Consider the following 17435-nt stretch of genomic DNA (forward strand, 5'->3'; position numbering starts at 1 on the left):
TACAAAATTCAGCTATTAAGGTATTCAAGCATCTCTAATTTTAAGCATTTGGGATTTGGGTCTTGCTGGATCAAGATTTAAATACACAAATATTTATGTAGCTTTTTTCTTGGTCACTCTCTTATCCGCAAGAGGTCACCACAGCAGATGGATCCCCATATTTAATGTGGCATAGATTTTTGTGCCGGATGTCCTTTCTGATGCAAACCTCCCCAGGGATTTATTTCTCTTCCAACCCGGGGATCTTTTGGATATTAAGTATGAAAATAGTCTTTTATAAAGTCAGCGAGGATGAAGACTACTGTTTCTTGTCTTGTCTCCTATGCTCCCCCATTTCTCTTTCCCCTCACTCTCTCAGCCATTTGTCTGGGATGACTGCCTAAGCCTCCCTGTTTCTTCCTGTTAAAAGGGTGTTTGTCCTCCCCACTTTTGACTGGTGCTTGCCCGAAGATAATCATCTGATTTTTGAGGGTTTTCTGAATTGAATTGAACTTAAAATGCAAGTCAAATATAACCAGCAGAGAAGAATTTAAAAAATTAATTTGAAAAAAATATATTTTTAATCACTGAGTCATGAAAAGTGTTTGCATGAGTATGCTGCATTCAGTCTGGGTCAAGTGATTTTCACAGTTTACTAAGAATCACAGCAGCTCATTTGACTAGTAAAACCTGCATTCACTGCTGTTTTTCTCTGTGTGTGTGTGTGTGTGTGTGTGTGTGTGTGTGTGTGTGTGTGTGTGTGTGCGTGCGTGCGTGCGTGCGTGCGTGCGCGTTACTTCGGTCAAGATAGCAATCTGTTTATCAGATTGTGGTGGGCTGAACCATGTTTAAGAGTTACTAAATGGGTTTTATACTTAGCGATAAATCTGCAGTGCACCTTAAAGGTGTGATGTCAGTGCGCCCCAGGGTGGCTGTGGCTACAATGTAGCTTGCCATCACCAGTGTGTGAATGTGTGCGTGAATGGGTGGATGACTGGATATGTAAAGCGCTTTGGGGTCCTTAGGGACTAGTAAAGCGCTATATAAATACAGGCCATTTACCATTTAGTATCATTTATATCCTTTTAACATGTCTAATCTTATTTATTGTACTATTTAGTCTCCATTTTGTACAAACGCTGCATTTTGTTTTTCTAATCTCAGCAACACCTTTGTAAGTGTGACCATCATCAATGATGTGACCTTTTATTTTGTAGAGGTTTTATCACAGATGTGTCTGAAAAGGTTCTTTGAAGAACTGTTGCTCTCAAAGAGTCTGCAAGAAAACTCATCTTCATGTGGTACTTCAAGGCGTACATATGCAACATGCATTCATATGAGAACATGAGTTCTTTGAAATATCGACACTCCTAAAAGCATAAGCAGGAAGGTTTTCTGTTGAGGTGAGCTGAAGCCTTGGAGTGATGGTTTCACTGAAATTGTCCAAGGACTGCATGTACAAGTGGGGGGGGGACATTTTCTAGGAGGAACTCTGGGAAAAAGAAAAGAATGAGGAGAGAAATCTCACATATTTTGGTACTATCTTCATATTCTGAATTTGTGGGGCATTTTGGCAATATAATTTGTAATTTTACATCAGATTTACTTGTTTCTCTTGGATATAAAACCACAGTTGCCCCCAGTTCTCTTCCTACTATGTAGTGAGGTAATAAGAAAGACATTGTTTCATGGATTGATATTCCTGACTGAGATAGGTACTGCATCAAGTATAAGAAGCATAACACAAGCTGATTCTGACCTATAGTATCTTTGTACCTCTCTCACAAAGCTGCTAGTTATATTAGCAAGAACATGACACAAAAAAACTCTCCAGGAAGTCAAACAAGTGGCTCAGTACAGCAATTCAATCGAACTACAGAGTAACCAGTAATAATTCAATACAGAATACAGAGAGCTAACGAAACCACAAACAAGCAGATACAGAAACACACCAAGGCTGCAAGTGACCACCAGCCTGTGATGCTCAAAGACAATAAGTATCAACTAGTAAGTGATTACAGATAGAACAGGCACAGAGGCAAGCCTGCTCACATTAAACCATAGCTGCCACGACTTGACAGATTAGTTGCACTTTTAAAACTAGGTGCACAGTTTGCTGCACCTTGATCAGACTGAGCCATGTTCCAGTCAGTCATGGTACTGTGCTGGATGAAGAATGAGGACTGGAGCACAGAACGGGACCACTGGTCCGATCTATGAGGATGACAAGCTACATGGCAGATGAGCATGGCATAAAACAGAGTCAAATTAGGATAACAAGGAAAAAGGGGGGTATGTGGTTGCTATGAGCTGATACAGTAACATATAAACCACAATAGAAACCAGGACCACAGCCATGTTCTTGTATTCCAACAAAACCCTACGGGCACCCACACAGGGACTCTCTCAAAGGGTCATAAATGTTCTTCTTGTAATGGCCTGCCTTTCTAGCAGCTTCTCATGGCTAGTTAGCTATGTGCTCACCCACCCACTCCTGTGCTGCCTTTTTAAAATATCTCAGGAGGGAAGCTTGTAGCAGATTTTGAGAATGTAGTTAAACAGACAGTATGGCAGTGTGAAGGTAGAGTAAAGGGCCATCACATCACAAGGGAAGCCAGGAATAAAATATTCACTCTGTGCATTGGAAATTCATTGTTCCAGCTGGTAGATTCAACCATTATAAAACAACATTATGTGATTTAATCTTGTAAGAGACAAACTGTAGCCACAGAGATGAAGGGGAGAGATGGGTGGGGGAAGTTAGACACAAAACATACTGATTTCATTCATTGTGACTTCCATTTAGGGCTCATAATCTGTGATATTAACCACTTTCATTTGCACAAAAATCTAATGAAAAAATCTAATTATGATGGTGCAATAACAACACTGTAAACAGGATCCATCCATCCATCCATTTTCTTAACTACTGATTAAGTTCAGGGTCGTGGCAGCTCCGGAAACCTGTTTGAGTTTTCATATGACTTCAGCATACACCCTGAACAGAATGGATATAAATATAGGAATTAAAGAAGTGCCAACAGATTTACATTAGAGTAGCACATTTAAAGCTTTTTATCCCAAAAATGTGCTGTTTAAAGATAAAAAGCTTGTTAGAGATTGGAGTCTTATTGTAAAACTGCTACACATATGACCCAGTGTATTAGTTGATGCTTGTTTCCAGTCGACCACAACACCAAAAACATTACACTTTCAGACAGAAGTACAAATTGCTAATGAGCTGATTTAAAAAATAATAATAAAAAGTAGAAGGAATAGCATAAAAATTATCGATCCGTGATCGTCTAGTCAATGAGCAGGCAGTTCTGACTACAGTATTACAGTGATGGGGGTAAATAATAACTGGATAATAACAAAAGCACAAAATTCCAGCCTGAATGTAGATAAGAATGTAGCTTAATATAGCTAAGATACATAATATATGCTATGGTGGGACATGCATATAAACCTATATTAAGTACCCCATTACAGGATGCATTCAGCGAGACTGCATGTAGTATATTTAAACTGGGATGAACCTGTGGATCGTGAAATGCATAGTGTTACACCAAGTGACCTGAAAGACGTGAAATAAGTTCTGAGCATTATCAGGTGGAGGCATGCACCTGGCTGGAAAGGCGTAGATTTATGCACAGTTTATAAAGTTGTCTGTTCCTCTGTGGAGCTGACTTTTTATCAGTGACCTTCCAGATATAGGATATTGTTTGGGGTTGCAGTAAGTTGAACATTAGCAAACTAGGGAAATTATTTACTTCAAGGAGTAGCTCAAGTGATGTGCAGAAATGAATTCTTAGGCAGTGGATCAACATAGGAAATACAGCAGAATAATGAAGGTGTCTCCAGGTAAAGAGGGTGTTTTGTCCTGGATTAAATAAAAGTTAAAGTGGAACAGGTTTGAATTGATGTATTTCATGTAATGTTGTAGTTGCCTTTTAAGTAATCTGGAGGCTAATGTTCTGATACTGTAGCAAACACTTCAGAGAAGAGATAACCTAGGTTAAAATGCTTCCACCTTTACATTTTTCACTTTCATAAACTACATATGGCTGCTGTCAAACTTAGTCCACTTTTTTCTTTTGCTTTTTTCCTAAAATGTCAGCATCTCAGCACTGAGGAAAACTACTTGTCTTTAAGATTGACACCCATGATATTTCAAAGCTAGACATCAAATTTTGGAAAGTGTTTTTTTTTTTTTTTTTTGCAATTACAGTCATTAGTCATAAAATAAAGAGCTCTCAGACATTTTAAGAAAATATTGAAAATATTTTTATGATTAACATAATGCTGTAAAAAGGAACAGTTGCAAAAGGAAGCAATTAGTATGTTTTGTTGTAGCAAAAATTAGCAGCTTCTCTTCAGCGTGACAGATGATGACTAGATTCCATCATGTCCGTTCTGCTGATCCATTGCGACATCTCGCTCAGTAGCTGTCTGGTTCTCCTCCGCGTGGTCCTGAATGTCAATCCACTGAGCTCCCCCACACTCAGACAGTAGCTACCAGTAATGCCGCACTAATTAGCCAACCCTCTCAAGTGGCCAAGCCCTCCCAGTGGCATCCGTGCCAAACAGAATTATTAAAGAAGAGGGAGGAGGAGCTGCATCTCCTCTGCAGAGGAGCAAAACATCCAGTTTTAGTTTAGCATTCACTTCGTCACCCTGTGGCTGGGTGAGCCAAGGCTGTCATCAATATTAACACCTAGATACATCCGTCGCTGTAATACATTTTTTTTTTTCTCCTTTACCCCAACCTAATGAAAATTTCATGTGAATCACATAATTATAATTCCTTATTCAAATGAGCGCTGTCTAAGTAGTGGAGATGATTTGTGGCTCAGTGACTAAAAGCTGTTGTGTGGATGCTGATGCTGTTTTACAGTTTAGTCAGTGCAAGTCTGCGTGCATGTGAGTGTATAGTATATACTGTGTATGTGGTTGTGTGCGTTGGGAGGTGGTATGGTATAGCCTTCTAGGCCTGGTAACTAAGCTGCTTAGTTTATAAATAGATTAATTTTCTACATCGCTAATTTTTTAATTTAATAATCACTCCCTCCTCCACTCTGCAGCTCTTGGCCTTCCTCACCTCCTGTCTTTTGGCATTCCCTTGTCTTTGATGGCTTCTTTTCTGATTTGTTTATATATTTATTAATTCATTTACTACCCCCTCCCAATCCAATTTTAGCTGACATTTCTTGTCGAGATGCAAAGGATGACCTTTGAAAACAGAACACTTCCTGGCGGAGATGTGAAGGAGGTCTCACTCTGTGCTCAGAAGGCACTCCTCCTCTCCTCCTTTCTACTTAATGTATGCAAGCATAGAACAACTAAAACATATTTGTCACTTAATTGAAAGGCTCATGAGTATTAATAGTTAAAACATGAGTTGCTTTCCACTGATTATTTAGTTGTCACATTGTAGTTCCATATATAAAAATAAATGAATAAATTGCATCTCCGCTCACACTTTGTCATTATGAATTACATTTTAATCAAAGAAGAGTAATGGTGACAAATAATTTAATTTCTTTGCTGCGAGTCTGTTAAATATACACCTACATGGAGATATTTATCTTAGCTTAAAATAAAGACTGCAAACAGGGAAACATTTAGTCTGGCTCACCCACAAAACAGAAAGAAAAAGCACCCTACCAGCGCCACTAAAGCCTTCCAATCTTCTCACATTCTTACACTTGTTTATCTAAGCTAACAATCAAGCATATACAGTGGGGCAAAAAAGTATTTAGTCAGCCACCGATTGTGCAAGTTCCCCCACCTAAAATGATGACAGAGGTCAGTAATTTGCACCAGAGGTACACTTCAACTGTGAGAGACAGAATGTGAAAAAAAAATCCATGAATCCACATGGTAGGATTTGTAAAGAATTTATTCGTAAATCAGGGTGGAAAATAAGTATTTGGTCAATAACAAAAATACAACTCAATACTTTGTAACATAACCTTTGTTGGCAATAACAGAGGTCAAACGTTTACTATAGGTCTTTACCAGGTTTGCACACACAGTAGCTGGTATTTTGGCCTATTCCTCCATGCAGATCTTCTCGAGAGCAGTGATGTTTTGGGGCTGTCGCCGAGCAACACGGACTTTCAACTCCCGCCACAGATTTTCTATGGGGTCGAGGTCTGGAGACTGGCTAGGCCACTTCAGGGCTTTCAAATGCTTCTTACGGAGCCACTCCTTTGTTGCCCGGGCGGTGTGTTTTGGATCATTGTCATGTTGGAAGACCCAGCCTCGTTTCATCTTCAAAGTTCTCACTGATGGAAGGAGGTTTTGGCTCAAAATAGGTATGGTGTTCTTGGGATGCAACTCAGTATTCTTCTTCCTCCAAACACGACGAGTTGAGTTTATACCAAAAAGTTCTACTTTGGTTTCATCTGACCACATGACATTCTCCCAATCCTCTGCTGTATCATCCATGTGCTCTCTGGCAAACTTCAGACGGGCCTGGACATGCACTGGCTTCAGCGGCGGAACACGTCTGGCACTGCGGGATTTGATTCCCTGCCGTTGTAGTGTGTTACTGATGGTGACCTTTGTTACTTTGGTCCCAGCTCTCTGCAGGTCATTCACCAGGTCCCCCCGTGTGGTTCTGGGATCTTTGCTCACCGTTCTCATGATCATTTTGACCCCACGGGATGAGATCTTGCGTGGAGCCCCAGATCGTGGGAGATTATCAGTGGTCTTGTATGTCTTCCATTTTCTGATGATTGCTCCCACAGTTGATTTTTTCACACCAAGCTGCTTGCCTATTGTAGATTCACTCTTCCCAGTCTGGTGCAGGTCTACAATACTTTTCCTGGTGTCCTTCGAAAGCTCTTTGGTCTTGGCCATGGCGGAGTTTGGAGTCTGACTGTTTAAGGCTGTGGACAGGTGTCTTTTATACAGATGATGAGTTCAAACAGGTGCCATTCATACAGGTAACGAGTGGGGGACAGAAAAGCGTCTTACAGAAGACGTTACAGGTCTGTGAGAGCCAGAGATTTTCCATGTTTGAGGTGACCAAATACTTATTTTCCACCCTGATTTACGAATAAATTCTTTACAAATCCTACCATGTGAATTCATGGATTTTTTTTTCACATTCTGTCTCTCACAGTTGAAGTGTACCTCTGGTGCAAATTACTGACCTCTGTCATCATTTTAAGTGGGGGAACTTGCACAATCGGTGGCTGACTAAATACTTTTTTGCCCCACTGTAGACTTACCACACAGTTCTGTCAATATCTCAAAAAAACCTCGTCAAAAATAACTTTACTTTCATAGCTTAATAGCTTCAGTCTTGTTTCTGTATATCTAAATGAACTATCCATGTGGTGGTTAGTGGTGGTGAACACCATGGAGCTGAATCAGAGAAGCTGCTCAGCTGCCTGACCAGTAAATGGTGCCACAGAAGGTGGTCAAGATTATCCAAAAAAAAAAAAAGACAAAACTTTGGTGCCTTCAAAAGTGTCGAGTTGGCAGCCAATCACAGAGTCAGTCTACTCTCCCTGTGGAACACAGCAAAGTACATTATGTTCCCCACAACTGAGTGATAGAAAATCTCCACCACTAAAGAAATGGAGCCTGCTCATCCTGTTCTTATACACAGCCTCTGTGTTGGTCTTCCAGTTTAACTTGTTGTCAATATCCTGTCCCAGAATGGACACGTGTAGCCATTCTTTTCCACCTGAAGTTAGTAATGGAAGTAAAAAAATAAGGTTTAAAGACATCCATATATTATGACTTAAACTGCTGTTTATAATAGAGTATAATAGAGTTATGAGCAAAAACATACCTGAGGTTTTAAATTGTAGAAGTCATAAATGGCCCAACATTGTCATTGTAGTTAGTAAAATAATTTATTCACTGGGTTGATATTACTAAACAAAGAAAATGCAGCTTTTCATAGCATATTACTGTAACAAAATTCTGCAAATGGAGCAATTTTATATATTTTTAGAAAAATATTTTTCAAAAATTTAATGCATGAAATTGGATCTTTGCTAGTGCTGTCTGCCCTCTAGGGCTAAGGGTGGGTATTTCATGACATGTTGCATTACAATGATTAATTTTTCCATTTAGGGTAGCATATAAAATAAGCAACAAAATCTTATACTGTGCTTTGGTGTAGGTCTATTTTGAGTCTGAAATCTTTGCTTGTTTGGAGCTCTCAGGTCTAATGTATTTAGATTATAAGGCCTTTGGTCTGATGTATGGCTGATGTAGTTTGTCAATTGACATGTACCTTTTTGGAGATCTGTGGTCTAAACATGTGTCTATTTCGGGATGTGTGATTTGATGCTGGTGTTGAGCAGCCCTGCTCTGCATCAACTAATGAGCTGCTGTTTGCTCGCCCACCTTTTGCCTCTCTCTCCCTGTCTGTCTCTCTCCCCCTCTCTCTCTTTCTCATTCTCCCATAATGTATTCTTTCAGTGCATAATACAACCCCTTTGGGAACACAGGTTTCCTTTTGGAGATGAAATTTCATGCAGCATCTTTACATATTCTGCCACACATCTCCTCTATTTAGAGCATTCACATCAGCGTACATTTCAAGTGTGTTTAACCAATACGTGTGAGTGTGTTTATGCAGATGTAAAAATTTCTTAAATCTGCAAGTGTGTGTGTTTGCATGTGTGATTGCATGTGTGATATCACAGGAAATAAGTCAGACCTGCAACATCCTTAGCTCCCTGTTGCTATAGCGACACGTCTGGATACAGGAGCATCTAATGTCTTCCATACAAATTAACATATTAGACTGTGTGTGAGTGTGTATGTGTGTGTGAGAGAGAGAGAGAGAGAGAGAGAATATTAAAACTGCATACTCTATTGTGTGTATTTGGCACTTTTTATTTATTATTTTATTTGTTTTATTATGTTATTTAAATTATATATCACACTGTTTATACAATTTCCATGTTTTTTAGACACATTCTAATAATGGTCTTATGCTCTGTAATACAATCCTGATGTTACTGATATATGTAGAAAACTGTTCATTTTAAAATTTTTACTAATTAGGTATCCATATTTTGATAAACAACCTGTTATCTATTTGCTGAATTATATTTTGAGTTGCTCCTTTAAGGTTCAGTATATGTATCATAAATTACATCATGTCATTTCCTGTGACTGAATAAATCATTTCTTCCTCCTCTTATAGATGCTCTTACTTTTATATCAGTTCAAAGCAGCAATAATGTGCAGAATATATGAGTCACTGAGCGAGTGTTGCTCTGAAACTACAGCAAAGAAAACAATGATCAGATAAAATGATTCTCTCATGATGTAATAGAGCACTTTGATGCTTCATATACAGCTAATAGGATTCAATGTTGTACACTGCTTTATGATAAACGGCTATTTTAAAACCCTTACAGAGAGGTTATATGATTTAATAAATGTATTCATAGATGCCTGATGTTCATATTTAAACTAATTCAAGGTTCTGGTCAAATCACTTGTAAGTCTCTGGTTGTTTGCTATTGAATTTAATGGCTTCCTAAGCCGGAGGGTTTCCTTAAGTCAATTGAATTATTTGACTTGAAAGCGGTCAACTTACTTTTATTGAGTTGGCTGAGCCCTGAAGCTCCACTCAGCCAGGGCTGGTCCCTTTTCTTTGTCAATAGTACTTTGCCTTATTTTCATCCATTAATACAGGCATGTGGATTCTCATTGCAATTAGGCTGTTTAATTTTTTTCTTACTAAAATGTGGCTTTGTTATTTAAAGAAAATACTCCGACCTCTTTGGTTCTTTGGACACTTGCAGATCCATTTTTAAATGAATAAATGTGTTTTCCCCATTAATACACTCAGCAACCTGTAATGACAAAGTGAAAATGTGTTTTGTTTGGGTTTTTGTTTTTGTTTTTTGTACATTTATACTTACTGAAAACTTCTCATATTCAGTATTTGGCACTTCAGTTTGTAATAAGGTGAACTGGAAATCAGACCTCAAAGCGCTGTATCTGGTGAACGCCTTATCATCTAGCTAATACAATTCTAATGGTAAAGTATGGCAGTTGCTGTTTTAGTTGGGGGTTGCTGTTGGGGTGCCTCTCAGAACCAGGAACAGGGAGTTGGTCAGAACTGTAGAAGATGAATACCCCTTCAGACTGAAATTGATTGACACTGTCCACCCCCAAAATAACACACACACATCATTTGCTCTAGCTGTTTTTATACTCTATAGTTATGTGTCAAAGCAACTTTTAGAAATGGGTTCTCCCATAAACTTGACAAAATTGTGTAAGTTGAATTTTGTGGGCGATCGTGGCTCGTGGCTCAAGAGTTGGGAGTTCGCCTTGTAATTGGAAGGTTGCCGGTTCGAGCCCCGGCTTGGACAGTCTCGGTCGTTGTGTCCTTGGGCAAGACACTTCACCCGTTGCCTACTGGTGGTGGTCAGAGGGCCCGGTGGCGCCAGTGTCCGGCAGCCTCGCCTCTGTTAGTGCGCCCCAGGGTGGCTGTGGCTACAATGTAGCTTGCCGTGAATGTGTGGGTGAATGACTGGATGTGTAAAGCGCTTTGAGGTCTTTAGGGACTAGTAAAAGTGCTATACAAATACAGGCCATTTGCCATTTTGTAACTTGTTTTGACATTGAAAAACATTTTATTTACCGTAATTGTCGGGCTATAAGCCGCTACTTTTTGCACAAGCTTTGAACCCTGCGGCTTTTAGTCAGGTGCGGCTTTTCTATGGATTGTCCATGATTTTTGTCATATCGTAAGACGATTTGTTTTGTGTGTTCCGCTGTTGTACGGCACTACGTTGCCTGGCGGAAGGATCGGGGTTCAAGAGTGGTATGTTAGTCACATGTCCGTCCGAATCTATTTTTCTGGTGTGCTGTAGGCTACTGTTATGTACTACATGTGCAAATATGTACCCATAACTTGTTTTTCAAAATATTAATAAAAGTGATGTCTCCAAACAGCCATCTCTTTCCTGACAATTCCCTTTGTGCATATTCTCTTACATATGATAAGTCAACATTGAAACACCTGCGGCTTTTAGTCAGGTGCGGCTAATGTATGTACAAAACAGGATTTTCCCCTGATTTTAGCTTGTGCGGCTAATATTCAGGTGCGCTTTGTAGTCCGGGAAATACGGTATATAGAAACAAAAAAAAAAGCATTCTGTTTTTTCCTAACATTAACTGAATCCAAAGCCTGTAGAGTCATTGCTGCCACTATGTCTCCTTCTGTGTATTCAGGTAAGGTTCTGAATGCTTAAATAAGGGATTTAAACATTTCGGTCTTAAATTATAAATTTGCAAACATCTATAACGCATAAACTTGTGCTTATAGTTCATTGCTTCTAGATTGATGGGGAAATGCCAGTTTTATCTGTTTAAAAATAAATCTAGAACATTGCAAAAAAAAAAACCCAAAGAGACTAAAAGTTTCCCTTTAGCTTAAAAGGGGGAGAAAAATGTCAAAATGACCCCACAAAGCTTTGCCATTGGGTTTCTGGAACTAAAAGACCTCGGAAATGGAACAGAAGAAATTGTACAAAAGCAGAACAAACATGACATCAAGGAAGGGACCTAAAATAATTCACATAAAATAACTCGATTTAACATTCCTTTTGTTTTTCTTTCTTCCACAGAAACTTGTCAAAGAATCCTCTCACCACTCTGTCATGGCAGCTCTTCCAGCACCTCCAACTCCAAGAGCTGTAAGTCTCGTCTGATCTGTCTCGCTGCCTTTTGTTTGTATTTTATTACAGCACTTTATCACTGCTCCCTACGTACTATCAGCCTCAATACAAATTGTCTTCACCGCATACCATTATAATTCCTGTCTTTGTTGTACAAAACCTCTAATTTGTCGGAGCGCATGCAGAAGACTGGCCCTATAGGCACTATAGTGGCACTGTGATCTTATAAGTCATTTGTTGACTTAATTAACGTGCACAAAGGAAATTTAATGGCCTGGTAGGAGAAGGGAATCTCACCCCGTTTCCTTGTTTGTTATGAATATTTTAGTGATCATTGTGTTTATGAAATGAGTTTGCTCTTTCACCACCAGGGAGAACATTGCGATGTGGACCCGCTTGTAATTTACACATCATTACGCCTGTCAGCGCTGTCCATCATATGAACCTTAGCTGCTCCCCGAACGCTTGCGCTCCTCATATGCGCCTCCTGGCATATAAAACTGTGGTATAGCAGGATGTGATACAAGGCTATTTCAAGCAGGCCTCCTTATTGTGCTATTTTCAGAGGTAGAAGCAGAGCAGGCCCACAGAGAGCACGACACAATGCTGATCTCTGGTCGTACACTGCAAACAGCAGAGCAGAGGGATAACCCTACAAACATGTTGTAGGCTTGCATTTTGGACATTTAGCTTCAAACGTAACCCTCACACTTGCAGGACTCACCAATATTACGGAGAGATGTTTTTTGTTCTGTGTAGGAAGCAGCTCACACCATACCCTATAACAGAGCTACACAAGTGTCGTCTCACTGTGGGCCCGCATTGGAGGCAGATGGGTCTCTGAATCCCTCTTTGTGCCTGTTATTGGGTTGTGAATTTTATTCCTGACTGAAAATGGCAATTCTTCACATTTGTTGTCTTACCAGCTGTCCAGTTCTCAATCTAGTTTGGCATTTGGCTCATCTTATTATTCATACAGGGTCTAACTTATATATAAAATATCTTTTCCAAAGTTTTTTCACAATTTTCCTCTTCCAGATCACAGCGTAAAATATAGCTTTACAAATGATTATTAAAGGCCTTGAAAGCCTGGGATCCCACATGAGCAGTATTTTTTGTCTTTTTCACGAGAGATTTCTCTATTTGTGTTTTTCTCTCTATGTCAACTCATCATTTTTCAACCTTGGCTTTATTTATTCATGAATGCATTATGTTCTAAAGAAATCCTTAAAAAGCAAAGTTAAGTCAAAATCTCTGGGGCTTTAAGTAAGCATATTCAATAACTGGAATAGCCCTTTTTTAAGAAGTTGCATACTATTGTAAATCTGTAGCATTGTTCTGCCAGAAAAGGTTGGCTGAGATTAAGTTATTTGGCGCCGTCTGGTTGAGGTGTTTCTGGCATGTCCAATTAGGGTCACAATCAAGAGATTACATCTCTTGGCTGGCTTGGGAACGCTGTGGTGTGGCCAGTGAGTGGGGAAACGGTCCGGGCATCTCTTATTAGACGCTGCCCCTCCGACCCAGACCCAGATATGCATGCATGCACGGCTGCATGGATGGATGCATGAATTATGAGAGATTTTCACTGAAAAATCTTTTCTCCAGTCGCACAGGCTGCAAAAAAATTTAACAACACATAGTTTAACTAGACCAATACTGAATATATAGAAACATGCATAAGATTCATCTGCAAAGAAACTAATAGCCAAAACTGCAGAATAAATCTTATTTCTCTTTTTGCCATAAATAACAAACAGCAGCACAGCAACAGCACATAATGCATTTTTTGTATTAATATATTATACATTGTAGCTTTAATTTCACACACAAGATCCAGAACTTTTTCCCTAAGTAAACACTGAAGGCTGCAGTGTAATTCAACAATTAAATGACCTGAAATCACAATGTAAATCACACAAAGCAGAGTAAAATAGTAAGCTCAGTTTCTTCCTGAACCAAATCACTGTTACAGCTCACAGGGCACGATTTGCTCTGATGTGCAATCCTATTTCTTCTTAAGCAACCATTCTAGATGCGTACAAATGGTGCCTTTGTTTTCCTACATGAAAAGCAGGGCCAGGGTGATGCCCGTGTTTCTACTGAATGCTGATGAGGAGTGAGGGCTTATGTCTATTCCATTTTGTGTGTTTAGTTAAGAGGTGTCAGTCGAAGTGGCGTGGCGGCACAGACGTGGGTCGAGGCGTTATGCAAAAAGGAAACCATGTGGAATCAGGCCTTGCTAATAGGAAATGAGTCACTCTATCATGAGCTGGCGACGTGTCCCTGACATCATTACTCTCTTTACCGTGTCTGTATGGTCACCCGAAACCAAATTGGCTTGGAAAGTGCCAATCATTCAATCATGCCAAATGAATCCTGCTCACCGGACAGCTATTGCCTTTAATTATTAGAATATTTCAAAATGCAGTATCAATGATAAATGCCCACCCGTGTTGCTCAACCACACTGATATTATGTAAATAGAGGAAGATCAAACCGGCTGAAATAATTTCCGTTTTATGTGACGAAAGGAGAGCGTGGCCCTTTGCCACGACGGTGTCGCTAAACCGTGTTATCTCAGTCACTCTAGGCACTGTTATTGTAATTATATTTCATTCTTTTTTTAACAATGAAAGTGAACCAATTTCAAAGCTGCAACACAGTGGTGACAGTGACCTGCAATGAATAGGAAATGTGCAAATGGTTTAATTTAAGCCTGGAACTCCTTTAAATAACAGCGTCTCTGTTGGTTAATTCATTGTATGTATCATTACTGCTACTTAAAGCATTGCTCTAATTGCTTTCACAAGTTGTTGTGAATGAGAATAAAGGGGGGAAATGATGCGTACCACATGGCACGTGCAAATAACAGTTTTTTAAAAAAAGAATTTAATTAATACAGATCAAACGCTGACCAGGAAGATGATACAAAAAAAACGATAAAAGTACTCACTGACAACACCATTAAGCAACACACAGTTTCATCAAAGGAGCACTGATTGGTCAAGTTTGGAATTAAACGCTGCATTTCCTGCTTCTGAGTGCTGCTTTACACATAATTAAACTGGTGTAAAGCATGTTTCCGTCAGTAGAAAGTGGTGCGCAACAGCTGCTTTAACGTGGAGGCATGACTCCTGTTAACCTCAAACACCCTCTACATTTTCAGTAGCTTGCTGTGGTTCAGATACGTTGAACCTGCACCTCATTCACCAAATATTACAGTGGATCCATTACAACGAGACAACATTGAAGAGGGTGAAGGAGTTGTTATCATTCAATGTGTTTACTCTTATCAAACACTTCTTATCAAGCCCACTAACGTGTAACTCTAAAACAGTTACTTTGTTTTGCAGGTTGGTTGCACAGATATTTCACACTCCTTGCAATATCTTAATATCAGTAACAATGGCAATACTATCAGGGAAATCTCAATAATCTCAAGTCTTTTGTGACTCCTGTGAAAGGCTTCAACATCACATTGAAGCCATACAATGGATGTCTGCTGTGTGCTGCCTCTGGATGAGACACAGATAATCGGCTCTGCCTTTTTGTCTGTGTGCCCTTTAGCCAAAGGACTGGAGCTACTGCGATGTGGTGCAAACCCAGCCAATCATAAGCCATACAACGGCTGCAAATATTCTTCTTCTTTAGCAACTGACGCGATCTGCCTGAGGCAACGCGCCTCTCGAATCCCTTTATTCTGTTAGCGGCTCTTTAATCCCAACTCTCAGGGAAGCAGCGGCCGACGCAAAGTCAAACATTCAAACCTCTCGCTGCAAAATGGAATTTTCTTTGAGTATGTGTGAAGTATGAATGGATCAAACTGGTAATCTTGTGATATGGCTGCCAGGTGATTAGAAAGAATTAAATGCCGAATTTCCAAGAGCAGCATGACAGGTAAATTGCTAAAGTTTAACCTTCGTTTTATTAGGACCTAGTTGCACTCAGGACAGACTTACTTAAATGCATGACATTTACATGGACTTTTCAGAAACATCAAAGACTGACTCACATGAGGGTAAAGGAGTATTAAAATGTTAAATGTGGTGGAAAAGACTTGACTGGGGGCAGCAGTGGCCTAGACTTTCAAGAGGTCACCACATGCTCTGAAACTCAGACTGCTGGGTACAATCTGTGCAGAGGGAAGAAAACGTGTCAAGTTGTCAACACAGATCTTTGTGAAAGCAGCCACGAGTAAAAATTTTAAATACAAGGCCTTTCCCTTTTAAAACAATACCTCTGAACTACTGGTGGGGCATAGAGACACTTAACACTTGGCTGAAAAAGCTCTGTCACACCAGATGATGTCTTTACTGTTGTAGGGTCATCTTTTAGTTTGGCTTAATCTCTTAGTTTGACACAGGACAGCTGGAGGAAATTTACTGTATCGCCTGTAGCACGCTTTGTATGCTTACATACATCAAAACCAGTTTAGGTTCTGTGGATCTATTGTGCTTTTTCCGTATTTTCCATCATATTCTGTTACAATGGCCAAAGTTTAAAAAATGAGAAGAGCATATGTACAAGTTATGCCTGTGAGCCAAATCTCCTTTTTCATACTATAATAACTTGGTTTCTGAGATTTATTTTTTCTACACTTGGCTCTGTGTGATGTTATTGAGAGGGGATATCAGGTACACCAATCTGGCTTTGAGCAGCAAGCCCTACACTAGTCAACCTCCTGTTAGGGAGAAGCAGCCAATCTCAAGATAGTTGGCTTAACCAACTATCTTGCCGATTTGCAACAGTTAAAAACTAACAACCTGATTACCCCACATACATATTTTATGAGTTTTTTTTACTCAGAAGTAACACTGCAGGACTTGGTTGTGCATTAGCAACAAAAAGTTTCATTTGAGCCTGAGAGGGTTAAAGGCAGGTTGGCCTTAAAGGGAAGGAAACTAAAATGATTAACGTTGTTTCAGATGGTGCAGTTCCTCAATTCAACCAATCAATTCCCAGTATGTTAATAAAATGATGAATAAAAGTGAAAAATATGAATTATTTTGAGCTGTGAAATATGCAAATCTCCTCTAGTAAAGTCCAAGAATAAAAAATATGGATCTGAATGAGCATAACTGGCCCGCTTAAACATTTAAACAGTCATACCAAGCTCACGAGTGTGCGTTTACACCTGTGTAATAATTACCCTGCCCCACATACAGTGAAGAAAACTGTCAGATACATGAATACCTAAAAACTGAAAGCCCAACCGCTTTTACATGGCATAGAATTTATACAATTAAAATGTGAGTAATTGTAATGGTATACAGGAAACAATCCCATGGCAGCATGACAGAAGCTCTCACTTGACGCGATTGCTCTGACTTTAGGTATGACTGTGTGATAGATTCATATAAAATGCACTTTGCATTTGTGGTAGTATAAATAGTTGTTTCAATGTATACTGATTATCTGTATGTTTACTTTCCACCATATCTGTGATGATGCACTTAAGGTATTTAGAGAAGTTTGATTAAAGCCAGTAAGTTAAAATTGAATTAAAAGCTAAATACATAATATTAAAGGTTCCCATCAGATGTTTGGTAATAGATGAACATGTTCTGCTTTGAATCATATTTTGTGTCTAAGTTAAAATTGTTTAGATGGATTCACCCTCAGTGAAACATCTGTGTATCAGTACACAAATATGAAAATATACATGGTGCAATTTTTAATATTAGAGTTGGGAAAGTTCTGAGGATATCTGAATAAGGCATGATGTCACAAATCGTGTTTTCAGGGTCACACCTCAAGCTCAGGTTTTAAGAGAATCATGTA

At 39.3% G+C, this 17435-nt stretch overlaps 1 protein-coding gene across 2 annotated transcripts in view; it reads left to right on the forward strand.

Annotated features, from left to right (window-relative positions):
• ntrk3b (neurotrophic tyrosine kinase, receptor, type 3b) overlaps positions 1–17435 on the forward strand; it is a 225936-nt gene that overhangs the window by 88879 nt on the left and 119622 nt on the right. For both annotated transcript variants that reach the window (XM_085441285.1, XM_085441353.1), the window contains exon 4: positions 11604–11672. In XM_085441285.1, the coding sequence (XP_085297411.1) occupies positions 11604–11672 (69 nt within the window). The remainder of the gene's footprint in view (positions 1–11603; positions 11673–17435) is intronic.

This window comes from Copadichromis virginalis, linkage group LG1 (genome assembly GCF_057382275.1).
Source record: "Copadichromis virginalis isolate Kocher_CV1m ecotype Utaka linkage group LG1, C_Virginalis_male_GT1.1, whole genome shotgun sequence".
Classification (NCBI taxonomy): Eukaryota; Metazoa; Chordata; class Actinopteri; order Cichliformes; family Cichlidae; genus Copadichromis; species Copadichromis virginalis.